The sequence below is a fragment of the Epinephelus moara genome, chromosome 7 (genome assembly GCF_006386435.1).
Source record: "Epinephelus moara isolate mb chromosome 7, YSFRI_EMoa_1.0, whole genome shotgun sequence".
NCBI classification, from domain to species: Eukaryota; Metazoa; Chordata; class Actinopteri; order Perciformes; family Serranidae; genus Epinephelus; species Epinephelus moara.
The window spans coordinates 32044012-32058504 of record NC_065512.1 but is presented as its reverse complement, the minus strand read 5'-3'; the positions used below and the strand labels follow the sequence as shown (position 1 = coordinate 32058504).

At 40.4% G+C, this 14493-nt stretch overlaps 1 protein-coding gene across 1 annotated transcript in view; it reads right to left on the bottom strand.

Moving 5' to 3' along the window:
• Positions 1 to 14493, bottom strand: part of dnah7 (dynein, axonemal, heavy chain 7) — a 95092-nt gene that overhangs the window by 7720 nt on the left and 72879 nt on the right. Inside the window, exons 55-64 of the mRNA XM_050048073.1 lie at positions 11372 to 11464; positions 11034 to 11210; positions 10667 to 10828; positions 10374 to 10574; positions 9986 to 10147; positions 8427 to 8612; positions 7129 to 7266; positions 4040 to 4270; positions 1828 to 1980; positions 284 to 461 (exon numbers count right to left, since the gene is read on the bottom strand). Coding sequence (XP_049904030.1) covers positions 284 to 461; positions 1828 to 1980; positions 4040 to 4270; positions 7129 to 7266; positions 8427 to 8612; positions 9986 to 10147; positions 10374 to 10574; positions 10667 to 10828; positions 11034 to 11210; positions 11372 to 11464 — 1681 coding nt within the window. The remainder of the gene's footprint in view (positions 1 to 283; positions 462 to 1827; positions 1981 to 4039; positions 4271 to 7128; positions 7267 to 8426; positions 8613 to 9985; positions 10148 to 10373; positions 10575 to 10666; positions 10829 to 11033; positions 11211 to 11371; positions 11465 to 14493) is intronic.

The window sequence follows — 14493 nt, the reverse complement described above, 5'->3', positions numbered from 1 at the left end:
TCTAGTTGTTTCTTCTCTTCCACCCACTGCTTATGTTCTTCTTATTTCACTTTCTGCTTTGAAACCTCACTTTTCATCCCCTTGTAACCTTTTTAATCTCTTCTTTTCTCCTTCCCTCCACAAGTGCTCTCAGTCAAGTGCTCTGCTGGTGTTTATTCTCTATGGTTTGCTGAATAGGGCCAATATATTCTATCAGAACCTGCTATTACACCATCACTTTTACTTCCCCCTGAACATACCCTTTCTCTCCCTATCTTCTCCACTACCCCTGTTAGTATCCTACCATCTTTTGGGGGCTGTTTGTACTGTTTGTCATCCAGGACCTCGAAGTCAAAGCCAAGCAAGTCAATTGGGACGGTGTGTTTCCTAGCGTAGTTCTGCTGGCTGCCTGTGAGGAAGGCCTGGGTGAAGAAGAATCCTGACACCCAGAATACAGCAGGCGTACCCTGATCATACCAGTCCTGAAAACACAGCAGGCCAGAGAAGAGAAGGACAGTTATAACTAAAACCAGCCACAACACAGATTCCACAGTAGTAATCATATCACATTTAAATGCAAAATTGTTTTGTCAAATTGCAATTCTTTACTTGATCCCATACGCATCTTTGTTTAGCATGTTAGCAGGCTAAAATGTGCTGATTAGCACAGAGTAGAGATGGGAATGTCTTTACTTTTGCAAATGTTTGGCCAAACAGTAGCCTACTGGACAAGCAAACAACAGCAGCAACAGAGACATAATCACAGATACTGATAGTGTGTTAATCACTATCTGTATTCTGTCCAGGAGGACTTAGTACTTAAATCCACACGCCACAGCATGTGGATTAAAGTACCCACTTGCCCCCAACCATACCAGCTGTTTGGACAGAGTAATGCAAGCTGTATGTAAAATTAATGAGGTTACAGTAATTGCCACATTCATTATATAGCTCACTTAAGTACAACAAGGATGGACCTGTGCTTCTCGTCTTTGTGCTACTGTAAACTACACCACAATGTCTTGGAATATTCAGTCTACTGAACACACTGAGAACAAACTGATGTTCCTCCTCTCAGCTCCCTTGAACACAGCAAACAATCATATACCCTAAAATGTCAAGGTACTCTGTTAGGTCAGCATGCTGTCTCGGATAAGAAACCCGTGACTTTTCAGTTCACCCTGTGGGGAGTCATGGATGGACATTTCCATTGGATAACACACACACACACACACACACACACACACACACACACACACACACACACACACTGTACATTCTTTACACTCCACTGAGTAATGATGAGCAGGAGGAATACAGCGTGTCTCCAGTGGAAATAGGAAGGGAAGATGACTGTTGATGAAGGTGAAGAGGTTCACTTTGCAGTCTCACATGATAATGTCATGTGTCTGCCTGTGTTCCCTCTAGAACCCTACTCAGGAGTGCAAAGCTCAAATTAAGTGGTCTTGTGGAACTCAAGTGTGACACAGCTTAAGGCAGGGTTTCAGCTCAAAGTATGCACAGTATGTTACTGTTATAACTTTTTCATGTGATACTACTGTAACTCCTGAGAGGCAAAACACTGGCGAAGTAAAATAACCCCAAACAAAGACAAAATCTGTTTGTGTGGTCCAACAGCATTTGAGCAGTGTTTTCCATGTAAGTGACCATGGTGATACACATTTACTTTACTTTGTGACAAACCCCAAATGCTTCTTGAGTTTAATAACATCTGATTTTAAATATTAAAGCCATGGGCGGATTAGCCCCCTGACACTCTGGGCCCCTGGGCCTGTGCCTGTTGGGCCCGTTCAGTAATCCATCCATGATTACGGCAGGTCTTTGTACCTGTAAAAACTTGAGTCGTTCCAGGAAGTCATTGACGTAGCTTCCCAGCGGTTTAAGGCTGGGGTAGGACTTCTTCATCCACATGCCCGGGACACGACCCGTCAAAATGCCGCTAACCACCTCCTCCAGCTCTGCAGACATCACTACCTGCCCCTGCACATCAACACACACACACACACACACACACACACACACACACACAAATACACACATTCAGCCACAAACAAGTGATTAACTTCTGCACTGCTTGTGAAATTGTTTTAGCTCTGTTTAAGCACTGAATCGCATATGAGAGAAATTTCAGCTTGTCACTGAAATACCTCTCTGTAGAGATAGGTGACAGACAGCCACATAATGGGAACTCTTATTTGCTCTGTAGGGGGTCTTTGATACAAGTATGAAAGACGATGTGCTCATTCCCCTTCCTGACTCTTTATGCTCTCTCCACTTCAATCCTCTGAGACTGGTGCATCACAGGAGGAGAGGAAATGTGCGCGGAGTATGTTTATTAAATGGTATAAAGAGACACATGTGTGTGCTCAGGCATGTTTCTTTTTTTTTTGAATGTGGTGTAATTAAGAGTGCAATGCTACACATATTCATGCACATATGTTCAGATAACGTTCTGTTTTCAGCGCTCTGTGAACTAAATAATTACAGTGTCTTTAGTGTAATGCGGTCCAATTACAGGCCATGTGTGAAATCTCCAAACCTTTGGAAATACAAATTCAGTAACAATTTTGCCTGAGGACGTTATGGCTTAAGTAGATACTTTCACTTCCTCAAGTGTGTCTATTGGTGGCATTTTGAAAAAAATAAGAACAACAATAACACTGATTAAAATTATATTAAGGCTTTAAGACAGCTATATTTGTGAGTCTGCTAACTGCCTAATTGAATCTTAGCTCATCACATACAGCAGTGGTGTTACTGCCAACTACTTAGGCACCCTCCCTCATGTTCTTTTTGCCAAAATAAATGCAAAGACACAATCCAAGTATCAAACGATTCCTTCAGAAATGTGACATCATATATATATGTTCATATTTTAAGCCATGCTAGCAGTGTCGCTCTAGGGATAGGAATGGCTGTCACCACTTTGGTCCGGGACTGAAATGTCTCAACAACTATTGGATTCATTACCATTAAATCTGGTGCCGTGAGGATGAATAGTAATAGCTTCGGGGATCTCAGCCTTAGCTGTATTAGCATGCTAACATGACAAACATGATAAATATTATACCTGCTAGTCATCAGAATGTTAATGTCGATATTGTGCGTGTGTTTACATGTTGAAGTTAGTATTTAACTCAAAGCACGCTGCTCCATAGTACAGCCTCAAAGAGCCGTTAGCACAGCTGTAGATTATACTGTACAGTCTGAAGCCTCTGCAAAAGGAAGTGAATTGAATATATAATGGCCCTGCAGGAATGGAGATACTGTATGTAGCAGGGTGAGCTCAGTTCCTTTCAATGCTGCAGAGGATAAGAGCACTTTCTGAAAGAATGTCAAGAGCAGTAGTTAATGATTTAGAGACTGGCTGCTTCATCCCTGTCAGTCCCAAAGGCTCAATAACATTCTATAATGTGTCCATTTCAGTTTTTCTACAGTTCATTACCTAATACTTTAACCTTGTGCATACTCTAACAACACTGCTTTGAAGTACGAAATAGAGTAACATAACGTACATAGATTTTCAGGAGTTAGCAGTTCTTCCATACACTGGTTCATTTCCATAAATTGCCCTAAACTTTCACAATTACTGTCCGAGTGTTTCCTTATAATAGGAAATGATGGTGTTAGATTAGTGCATCTCGAAAGTTGTGCTGACTGCTTACAGTATCTGTTTTTCGGAGGATGTATTGCCGGAGTTTTCCCTGTAATCATTCAGCAGAGGTGAGCTTCCTCTGATGAAATATTGCCTTCACCGCACAAAAATGTGAAATCAATGATGATTCATCATTTGGCCTTACTGTTTATCTAAAACAAACACATTTAGTGTAATTACAGCACATTTGGCCATGCATCATACTATAAGTATCCGAACAATAAGGATCCCTGAGAATGAGTTAAAAACTGAACAGCTCCTCACCGTTAATGCTGATATAAATATAAGGGGACACAGATCTGACGTGGACAATGTAATAATATAATAGCAACTTTTTTTTTTTTTTTTTTTTTACATCCAAACCCTTGTCTACCTCCTGCGTACCTTTATGGCCTTCTGAATGTTGACACAGGAGTTCCGGATGGTGCAGAGCAAGTTGTTGAAGCGGCCCATCTCCTGCACCAGCACTGTATTCATGCTCTGATTGTAGCTGGTGGGAAAGCGCCTCATCGCTGCCTCCAAGTCAAAGTCTCCAGGCAGCTTGCTCAGGACGTCAGCTGCCACATCAAAGACCATGTCATCTGAGGATTTGGCGTCTCCGCCTGAAGAGCGGGACTGATCAGAGACACAGAGCGACAGAGGACGGATGAGAAGGGGAGGCAGGACTTGTGGCTCGGATTGGTTTGACAGTTCATCATTTCTGGAGGAAATTATCTTTTGCTGTCTTTGACTTGTCAAATTATGTATTCCCTTTCAAGGACTCTTTCGCATTGGCGCTATTTTTTATCCTGAAAAGGCCCTGATGTTAAGAGGTTCTGACTTCTGACTTACTTATATTTCATCATCTCTGTGCCAGATTGATTTAAATTCATGCTTTTAAAGGGACACAAACTGACACAGAATATCATAGTCATATGATTTACCTCTTAATTTTACCTTTCCGTCCTTAATTTGTAGACATTTCCTAGGCTGGTCTACAGCTACCACTGTAACGCCACTGGTGATAAGATCTAAGCATACACTTACTGGTATCCCTCTGTGAACATACACACAGCTTCACACACACACACATACACTCACACCCATACACACACAGAGCCTCAGAAGATGGGAGGTTTCACAACATTTCGTCCAATTTCTCCCACAGTCATTTGACACAATCTTATCAACAATTCTAATAATCATTCATGCTGATAATTATTCACTCTAATCTGTGATTCTTCCGCTTTCCTCTCCAACTTGCACCATTTACCTATTTGATGCTCACTCACTAGCCAACGGTAATGGATAATCATTGGCTAATGGCACTGAGGTTACAGTAGGGGAATGACAAATAGCTGTTTCATTCCATTTGAAGCGTCTCCCTGTTTATCGGTCATTGAGACTGATGGGACCGTATTAGATGCTAATAAAGTCCACACATGACTGAAGCCATTATTAATCTTGTTGAAAGGAGTTTATATGAATAAATGCCAGACTCCATTGAGCTCTAATTTTAACTTGAAGTGGCAATGCCCGTGGAAATTATTTTCTGTTTGCTTGTAGCGAGCCAGATCTGTTTTTCACTTTTGTGATGGTGTATGTACACTGTATATTATCAGATCAAACAGATTTAATCAGAGGAAGTGGGATGTATAGGATGCATATAAAGTAGGTGTGCACATTTGACACTCTGGTCTAGTTCTATATATAGATCACTTGCACTTGTTTATTATCAAGTTTAATTCCCACAGGAACTTAGACAAGTTTCATCAATGTGAGAAATCTTTGCTAAGTGAGAGGCACTGCTCTGTTTCTTAAAATAAATAAATGGATATACGGCTAAATAAATATCCCTTCCCACTTTGTGGGAGAAGCTGTACTTCTGTCGTCTTCAAGTAGGTCTTCATGCCAAAATCTCTTAGATTTGATTTGCAGCAAACATTGACTGATATAATCCTCAACAAGCTAACCTAGTCTATCCCTACAGAGTTGAGATATAATGATGTGGGATCACACAGCTCCGCCAAAGACACTGTGAGTCATACAGTGTCAAAGGAAGACAACTTAATAAGAGGGTCTTTTTTTTTTTCATTCTTTGAAAAGTCTCTCTACAAACAACTGAAATATTTATTTATATTTTTCTCTTTAATTAATGTTGCATATTTGCATACTACATGTTAAATGTAGGGCAATAAAATATTTAATGCTGGCAAGGACACTTATAAAAGACGCTGGAAACTCGAGGGAAGCATATTGATGCTGTGTGCGTTTATTTAAGACAGTATTTCAGTGTCTAGGTACACGTGTTTAAATGTGTATACTCCAGTTTCGTGTGTATGTGTGTGTTGTGCATTTGCTGGGTGAGAGTGTTTGCACGCCATCTCCAATTTGAAAAGCGACCAGCTGAGTAGTGACAATCCAACTGAGCATCTGGGATGTTGGCCAAGAGGGGGCACATTGGATTCGGAAGCGACCCAGGGCTGCTGGCACTAAAGATCAGTGAACTTTTTTTTTTTTTTTTTTTTCACCAGTACCCATGCCAGGCCACAGTGCTGTTTCATGTCTATTTCTTGCCCAGTTTTACAGTCATAAACCTCCAGGTCATTTCATGGCATGATAATGAATTCAGGATCACACTGCTTCATGAAATTCTGTCCTTCTGTCGTCATTATTATAACAGATAGCATCAAAAAGAAATCTTAGCAGTAATGACTATATTTAGAAGTTGCAGTGGCTCAAATACAAAAGCTGAGAACTGCAGTGGTTGCACATATTTTTCATTTTTACTGCAGTTATCTTGAGATCACAAGTTCATTATTTTGTTATGTAAACTAAAGTAATTTTCTGGTGATAAATGATGTCATTATCTCAAGAAATCTGCCTTTTGTTTTCCCCAGAATTGACATAAGTTGCAATGTTATCACGAGAAAACAAGCCTTGTTATCTTAAGATCATGGTATAATTATCCCATGATGTTGAAAAAAAATATCATAGTCTCTTGATAAATTATCTCATTATCTTGAGAAATCAGCCTTTTGTTTTTCTCGAGAATCGACACAAATTTACCCGTTTTGCAAAGTAAACAAGCTTTGTTTTTCGGGGATCAGCCGTGATGTTGAGAAGACAAGAGCAGTTTTCTTGTGATGAATTATCTTGAGAAAGTTATATCGAGAAATCGGTCTTCTGATTTCTTGAGAACAGTCATAAAGTAACCCATTACCACAAGAAAACAAGTTCTGTTATCTTGTGATAACAAAATATTTAACTTTTGATCTTGAGACAACGGCATTAAAACTATTTGCAAGCATGGACGTTCTTGGCTTCCATACAAATGAAATACTTTACAAGTGATAGTACAATGTCTCAAAGTATAACTCTGAGTTTGTTTGCTTGTGTGTGTGTTTTAGCACTTGTACATGCTAGTTATTTAGTTCCTGACAAGCAGCCAATCAATATGATACTTGGTGTTTCACAGTTCCAGGTGGATTTACCTGTGTAAGCAGGATGCTGTCAAACAGTAGTTGTGTCTCAGCCTGATCCTTGGTGATATCTGCGTTGGCGTTCATGCCAAAAATCTCTGGTGAGGGGTTGAGTGGCAGCGACTTGGTGTATTCTATGTAGCTGTTGTACTGCGACCGAGATGCAGGGAACAGAGGGAGAGGAGAGTGAAGTAAGAGGACAATTTTTTAACGCAACATCAGGAAACATCTCGAGTAATAACACTCATTGAAAAACAAGTCGGCTCCTTAGATTGCTGACATTTATTATAATGACTATGTAAATGTGACTTCATGAATAAAAGATGTGGTTGGAGGGGGGTGCTGCACTGGAGAACAAAATGCCAAATAAAATAGAGCGCGCCATAGATTGCACTTGTGTTAACAAATATATCAACCCTCACTGATGGTGGCTGCCTGCTGTGCCTTGTTACACACATTTTATCTCCTAATGACTTTTTAAAGGTAGCTCAACAACAGTGCTAAGTAACTGAGTCCTGTAATATGCTTAGTTTAAAAACAAACACATTAAAGTAAGTTTAACTTTTCTTCTTAGTTTTTAAGGCAATGACACACCAGCAGCACATTTAGGTAACTGCTGGGTGCACGGTTAAAGAGCTGTTTCTGCTATGCTGTCCTGACTGAAGGAAAGACACACTGTTTGAGAAATAGAGACTTTTCATGTTTATATATAAATAACAAGCTGCATAACATGCCTTTGCTGCAGTGTACCATATCACATAAAGGTCAAACTACTGAATGAATATACTGAGTAAATATAACAAACACAGTGTCACAGATGCAAAGCACACCTCTTACAAAACATACCCCTAAAGCTGTGCAACCAAGCCAGAATATAAAGCTTTGTGTAAAATAAAATATTTCTGCACCAGCAGCATATCACATAATAAGTCACCCTACTGTATGCAAGTAATCATTGACAGTACAAAATATAATCTGTATTTCTGAGATGAAAAAAAGTTAAAAAGAGCTAGTCAACAGTTTGCAAGTCCCACTAGTGGTAAATCTACAGGCTGAGTGAATAACAAGTCAGTTCCGTTAGGTGCTTTCCATCTAAAAACAGACTTTGCACAACACTATGTTAAATATTGGATTCTTTTCCCTGGAAATATCATATGGCGTTTCCTCATTCCTATAAATCTTGTATGCATTTCTGCGCTTACAGCTAAATCCAAGCTAAAGTTGTGATTTATTTTTAAAAACCCTTCTTGATGCTAACACTGCTGTTTGCAATGATTTAACAGGAATATTGTGTGATTTTCTGCTCTTACGTCTCCCTCAGCTGGTGCGTAGTAGAGCCCGCTGGGATCAAACTTGTAGTCGGGGTCGTCGATTATCTTTGAAGTGTAGAAGATAGAGAGGATCGTGCGCAGGGTCCGTCTGTCCCAGTCATCTGTCACACGGCCTCCATAGTTACACTCACCAGTCATATAGCGGAGGGCATCGAACGGCACTTCCTACAGCAAACAAGAAATCACGCATTTTAAACGGGAAACTAAGAATAACCATGTGTGAGGTTTGGATGTTATAAAAGGAGGTGAGCATTAAAAAATAGATCTCAGTGTGTGCATACATTCTTAGTTGTCTGCTTCTGAAACAAGAAACCTGACTGAAATTCACTCCACGAGCTAGACTTGGAAAGGAAATTGACGTAATTGGAGGTGAAAGGGTAGGGGGTTGTGGCCATGGTGGCATTTTCTGGAGGAGGATTTCACTTACAAATTCAGCAAGCGACACTTGGTTACAAGATGAAAATGTCACTCCGTTCAAAAAAGATACCCTCAATAGTTTATTTCTGCCACTTTCTCTCAGCTACAGCAGAGGAACTGGGAATGGCGGAGGGCTGAAGTGCTATCTGTTTGTGGAAAAATGTCAAGAGGATTTTTGAATATGGCTGATGAAAGCGGATACTTGAGTGAAGAGGAACCCACTTGTAAAGCCAGAATTTCTATTATGGGCTTAGATGCGGCATATATATGTAGGAGTGGATGGTGTATGTGCATCTGCATGTGAGCTTTACTTTGTGCCAGAGATATATAGTCAGTTAATGGGAGTATATGTAAAGTATGTCTGACAGAACAGTGCTGAGTTAGATTGCACCTGCCTGCATCCCACACTCTATGGAATTTTTGTAATTTGAGAAATATTTGATAATGGTACAGATGACTAACTGCTGACAATCTTTAAGAGATGACATGAAAGTCGCTGTAACCAAAGTCCATTGTTGGTTTAATGGCCATTTTTGAGATATTTTTCATTTAGATTAGATTTACATTAAAGTAGGTGGAATGAGATCTTTTCTCTTTGACAGAGTTAATTTCATCAACTCTTATTTCATAACTAAAACGTAACAAGAGAGGAAATGACAAAATTGACAACAAAAAATGCGGAAAAAAAATATCTGTTAGAACTAAGTTAGATCGCAGAAGCCATCTGCTTTTAGCCAACCAATCCCACCTTGCTCCATTAACATAATGTTCATTTTTACCGTCACTCAACTAGCTCCTAGAAGATGATTTATGATTTCTTACAACTTATAAACAGACACTAACTCATTCGGTATTCTGTATTAATTTAAGCTCCATGGAACCAACCTTGTAACCATTAACCATAAACGTGACGTTTTCCAGATAATGTTTGTCAGCCTTAACAACACACTTTACACATTTATAACCAAGTGAATCAGCACACTGAATTGAGTGGCAGACCTCAGTTATATATAAGTAATATAAAGTGGTAGTAATATAAATAACTAAGAAAGAAGTGCAGTCAGTCAGTAACACATTCTCAACCTATGTGGAAATATAAACAAAATATTTAAAATAACTACCTGGTACTGTTCAAGAAACATGTGTAGCTGTTGTACAGAGATGCGGAGGTCGGTCTCATTGAACTCATACGGAATGTTCCAGCCCAAAGGTCCAAACTTCCTCCTCTCCTGGGTCAGGGCGTGGAAGAAACACAGGCCGTACAGTAGTTTCTTGAACACAGCCTGAGAGGTGGATAAGCATAAATGGAATGCACGGTCTTAGGTCGATAATCAGATAAATAGTGGTGGTCGTTTCGAATTTCCACAGCTAAAACAAACACACTCTGAAATGCACAGTAGGGGTGATAACAGACACAAAAGAGTTTAGGACACCAACTGATGAAGGTATGATAGATATGCACAGCAAGCCACCTAGACATACACAGAGATGTTTGAAGCACACACTGACCGGCTTGCTGCAGCTGCCAAAAAACTCCGGGTCAGAGATGGGGTCCATTAAGAAGGAGCGTGCAATGTTGGCACGCAGGCCCTTTGGAGCCTCATTGGTCATCTTTACCCCGTTCTGAAGCACTGCCACAGGGAAGGTGGGAGACGGGTAGCTAGTCAGCCAGAGCCTGAAGTCTGGGTGGGTAGTGTCTGGGTTCAACTCCTGCTCACAGCCACAAAGACCAGTAAAAATATAAATGTATTGGATGACACATATATATGTTCCCATCTGGTGTATAGAAAGTATGCTCTGACCTCACAGACTCTCTCCAGTGTTGACATCCATGATGTGGCCAAGTGGCAGTTCTGAAGAACCACCCAGGTGCCCTCTTTAAGGCCCGTCTCGATCATACGCATAGCAATGGGACCCTGGCCTTGGCCCAGTGAGAGGGAAGCCAGCTTGTTACCTGTAAAGCCCTGAGGGATAACAACAGCCGTGCACACACATACACTCACTTATGTAGCTGCTTTCTGACCAAGTTGGAGCCAAAATAATTTTCAGTGCTTTTAAGACCTGTGTGGGAGCCTGGGAAAATCTAGAGGATCCAATTTCCCCTTTCATTTTGAGTTTGTACACACAGCAGGCTTCAAAGCTGCTGAATTTCCCCAGGTGTCTCTGTACCTTTTCATCTCCGAACTTGAGCAACGCAGCCATGGGGTCTGAGCCAGGGGAGAGGATAAAGATGAGGGGGGCACAGCAGTGGCTATCAACGAAGGCTTTACTCAGGTTGAAGGGCGGTGCTTCGATGAAGGGTCGACCCAAACTGTCAGAAACAAATTCCTGTACCATAGGAATAACCTGGGGAACACATAAATGGAATGATTGTTACTGTTTACTGATATATTTCCAGAAAAATCTGAAGAATGTTGAAAACAATATAGACGTCTTAAGAAATTGAGTTACAACTCAACATCCTTATAATTTCCTACCACCTCTTTGAAAACCACATTTCAACTGACCTTGTCTGGTCTGAGACAGCGTATCACCAGCATCCTCTGAAACTGGCTTAGCTTCTCCTGCCACTCATCAGGGAAGGGAGTCTGATGGGGGCTCTGCGAATGTGCACAACACAACTCATATTGAACTCTGACTGTACTTGAATATCTAGTAGTTAATTCAAATTCCACACTGGAGAGAAGATCTGTTGAATAAAGCTAAATTCCAGGGCCAACACTTAAGTGACTGGCCTAGAATACAATCAAGCAGAGTATAAAGCCACACAGATGGCTTAATGGAATCTTTTAATGCTGGTTGGTAATGAGGAAATTCATTAATTGTTATTCATGCCCCTCATCAGGTTACAGAAAACATTCAGCTTTTTGTCAACTTTTCTTGGAGAGTACCAGGGAAGTTCTGGGGTGGAGTTGCATTGTATCGAGCTGTTGCAAGATGAAGCAATGTAATTAAGCAAAAAGAGGGGCGATCTGTAATGCAAATGGGGAGGAGAGTAATGCAGGGCAACAAATAAATATGTATGAAAAAGCAAAGACTGTAGAAAAGGAAAAAAGTGGAAGGAGAAAGAGGTGGGGAAAGAGAAAAGCCACTGGGTACTGGGTCAGAGCAATATGTTTGATTAATTTGTGGAACAAGTGTACCAGAGGAAGTGAGAAATGGTAGTGGGAACTTTTGGAATTATTTTCCCTAGGCCGTTTGTCGAGAGACTTCTGGCTATGTGCGTTGGCAGGTGCTTTGAGACGGATACACCTATTTAGAATCTCTAGGGGATTCTCTGTGTGTACAGGGGTGTGTGAGTGCCTGTGTGCTTGATTGAACAGCTGTTCTTGCATCAAGATTGAATAAATGTGAATTCTACAACTGGAACAAACTAGATTTAATTGGATAGAAGTGTTGTGGCTGATTCTGTTGATTATAAATCAAAGATGGTGTGTGTGTTTGAGTGTGTGACAGCAAAGAGACAAGCATGTGTGCTGCACACATGTTTGTGTGCACCACACGTTGATTAAACAGCTGTTCTTGCGTCTAGATTGCATAGATGTGACTGGCACAACAGGAACAGAAAAGATTTAATTAGATAAAACTTCAATTTTAGATTCTTTATGATTCAAAGATGGAGAGAAGGTGCTTGTGTGTATCATCCACACCTGACAGGCAAATTACTTTCCTCCCACTTTCTTTCTTGCCTGCCCTCTTCATCTAATGAAACTCAGTTATCTGACATAAAATAAGAAGTTAAAACTTAAACCGCGGGAGGATTTGGTTTACTGAGTTAGCAAATAGTAAAAGGGATAGTTTGGATGTTTTGAAGCTGCATTGTATGAGGTACCTATCCATAGTCAGTGTATTAAACACAGTAGATGGCGAACGGCATGCTCCCAGTCTGGAGAAGCAGACAAGACTACCACAACAGAAGCTAAGCAATGTTTTGCTGTGGATTGGTGTAAGTAGCAAAACGTATTTTAGCCACCTAAAAGAAAATGTAAGTGTACACTACACCTTGTCACCAGACAGCCCTTTCTAACTGCAAATGGATCCCATTATATGCAGCTATGCTCTCCTCAAATCCAGCAGTCTCTCTTGACAAATACAGTAATTTTACCTCGCAGAACACGGGAGTTGTTGGTCTACCGCCGCCTTCACTGGTTAGTGTGTTTGTTTTATTGTGTGGCTTGGGTGAATCGAAATACACTGACTATGGATAAGAAACTCATGCAACCCCACTTCAAAAATTCTGAGCTAGTCCTTTAAAGGATGGAGTAAAGACTAGTAAAATGTGAACTGAAATAGGATTTTAACATAGACAGTTAAACATTAGGATCATAATGTAGTAAGCAAGCTAATACTAAGACCTGTTAGACAACTATTATGATGAGAACTGTATGTTTTCATATTTGGAGAAGTGCAAAATCAAGGCAGTAGTAGAAGCAAACTGTTTTGGGGAAGCTAAAATGTATAAAGATTTACAATATAAAATTATGAAAGGTGTATCATAGATGTTATTTAGCACAAAAGGCCAAAAAAGAATTGCTGTATGTGAGATAAGTATTGGGCAGGCAAAGGGGCTAAGGTGTATTCAGCCACAGTGCTGTTAGTTTTGCAGGGTGGGAGGGGTGCTGTATGTGTTGTGAGCTATCCTGCTGAGCTGCAGGGTGGGCGAGGCTGGCCTGTGGTTCATGTGCCAAACCCTCTGGGAAATAGGTTTAACCTTTTCACTCTAGCCCTGTTACCTTTCTCATCCCACCCCGCACCTTACTAACACTGTTTTGATGAGGTCACTGACCACTCTCTTTGATATTGGTGCGGAATTTAATTTTGTTTGTTTTCAAGGTTTATCAGAAAAGTTAGGTGCAGCGTTAGTACAATTAGCTCAGCTTAACACCAACATATAAATATATATTGTATCTGCTGTATTTGAGAGAACATCTGAAGTCATGCTGAAGAAAAAAAAAACACATTTAACAGTTATTTTTAAATGAGACCAATATTACATAAACTCAAGAGATGTTTTCTCCATATCTAAACCTACTAGGATGGCAGTAATCTGACTGGGCACACTTTGAAAGGTCGGCTGGAAAAAGTGTTACATTTTGAATAAAGTTGACTTTGAGCCTAGTAAATTAAAACAGTACACGGTGGCACTGAGGCAAGGTTTGCTCTCTCATCACAGGCAAACTCAAGCTCAAGCTATTGCCAAGTAGTTCACCTAGAATTGTGTGTGTCAGGCCTTAGTAACCACAGACACTGTGTTTTGACAGAATCACTGGTAAAAACCTTAAATATCTTTGACATTGGCTCCAAAGACTTTGCCCTGTGGCACCTCCAGAATCCAAATGTTCTGGTGGTCTTAAAAACAGTAGACTGCAGCTATGTATGTTGTTTTTGTGGTGTCACATTTTGCCTGTGCTAAATATGACGCACTTTAAACAGCTAACCTCCTGACTGCTGACCACAACCACATTTCCAGCTCAAAGTCAACACATTTAGAGTTTCTACAACAAGACACCAGCAGTGCCAGCTATATCAATGTGTATAGCCACTCCATTTGCATTTTTGGGGCATTAAAGATTTTCCTCTCCCTCTAGTTCTGTTGGATATGTTGATTCCATGGTGCCTTTCTGTACAT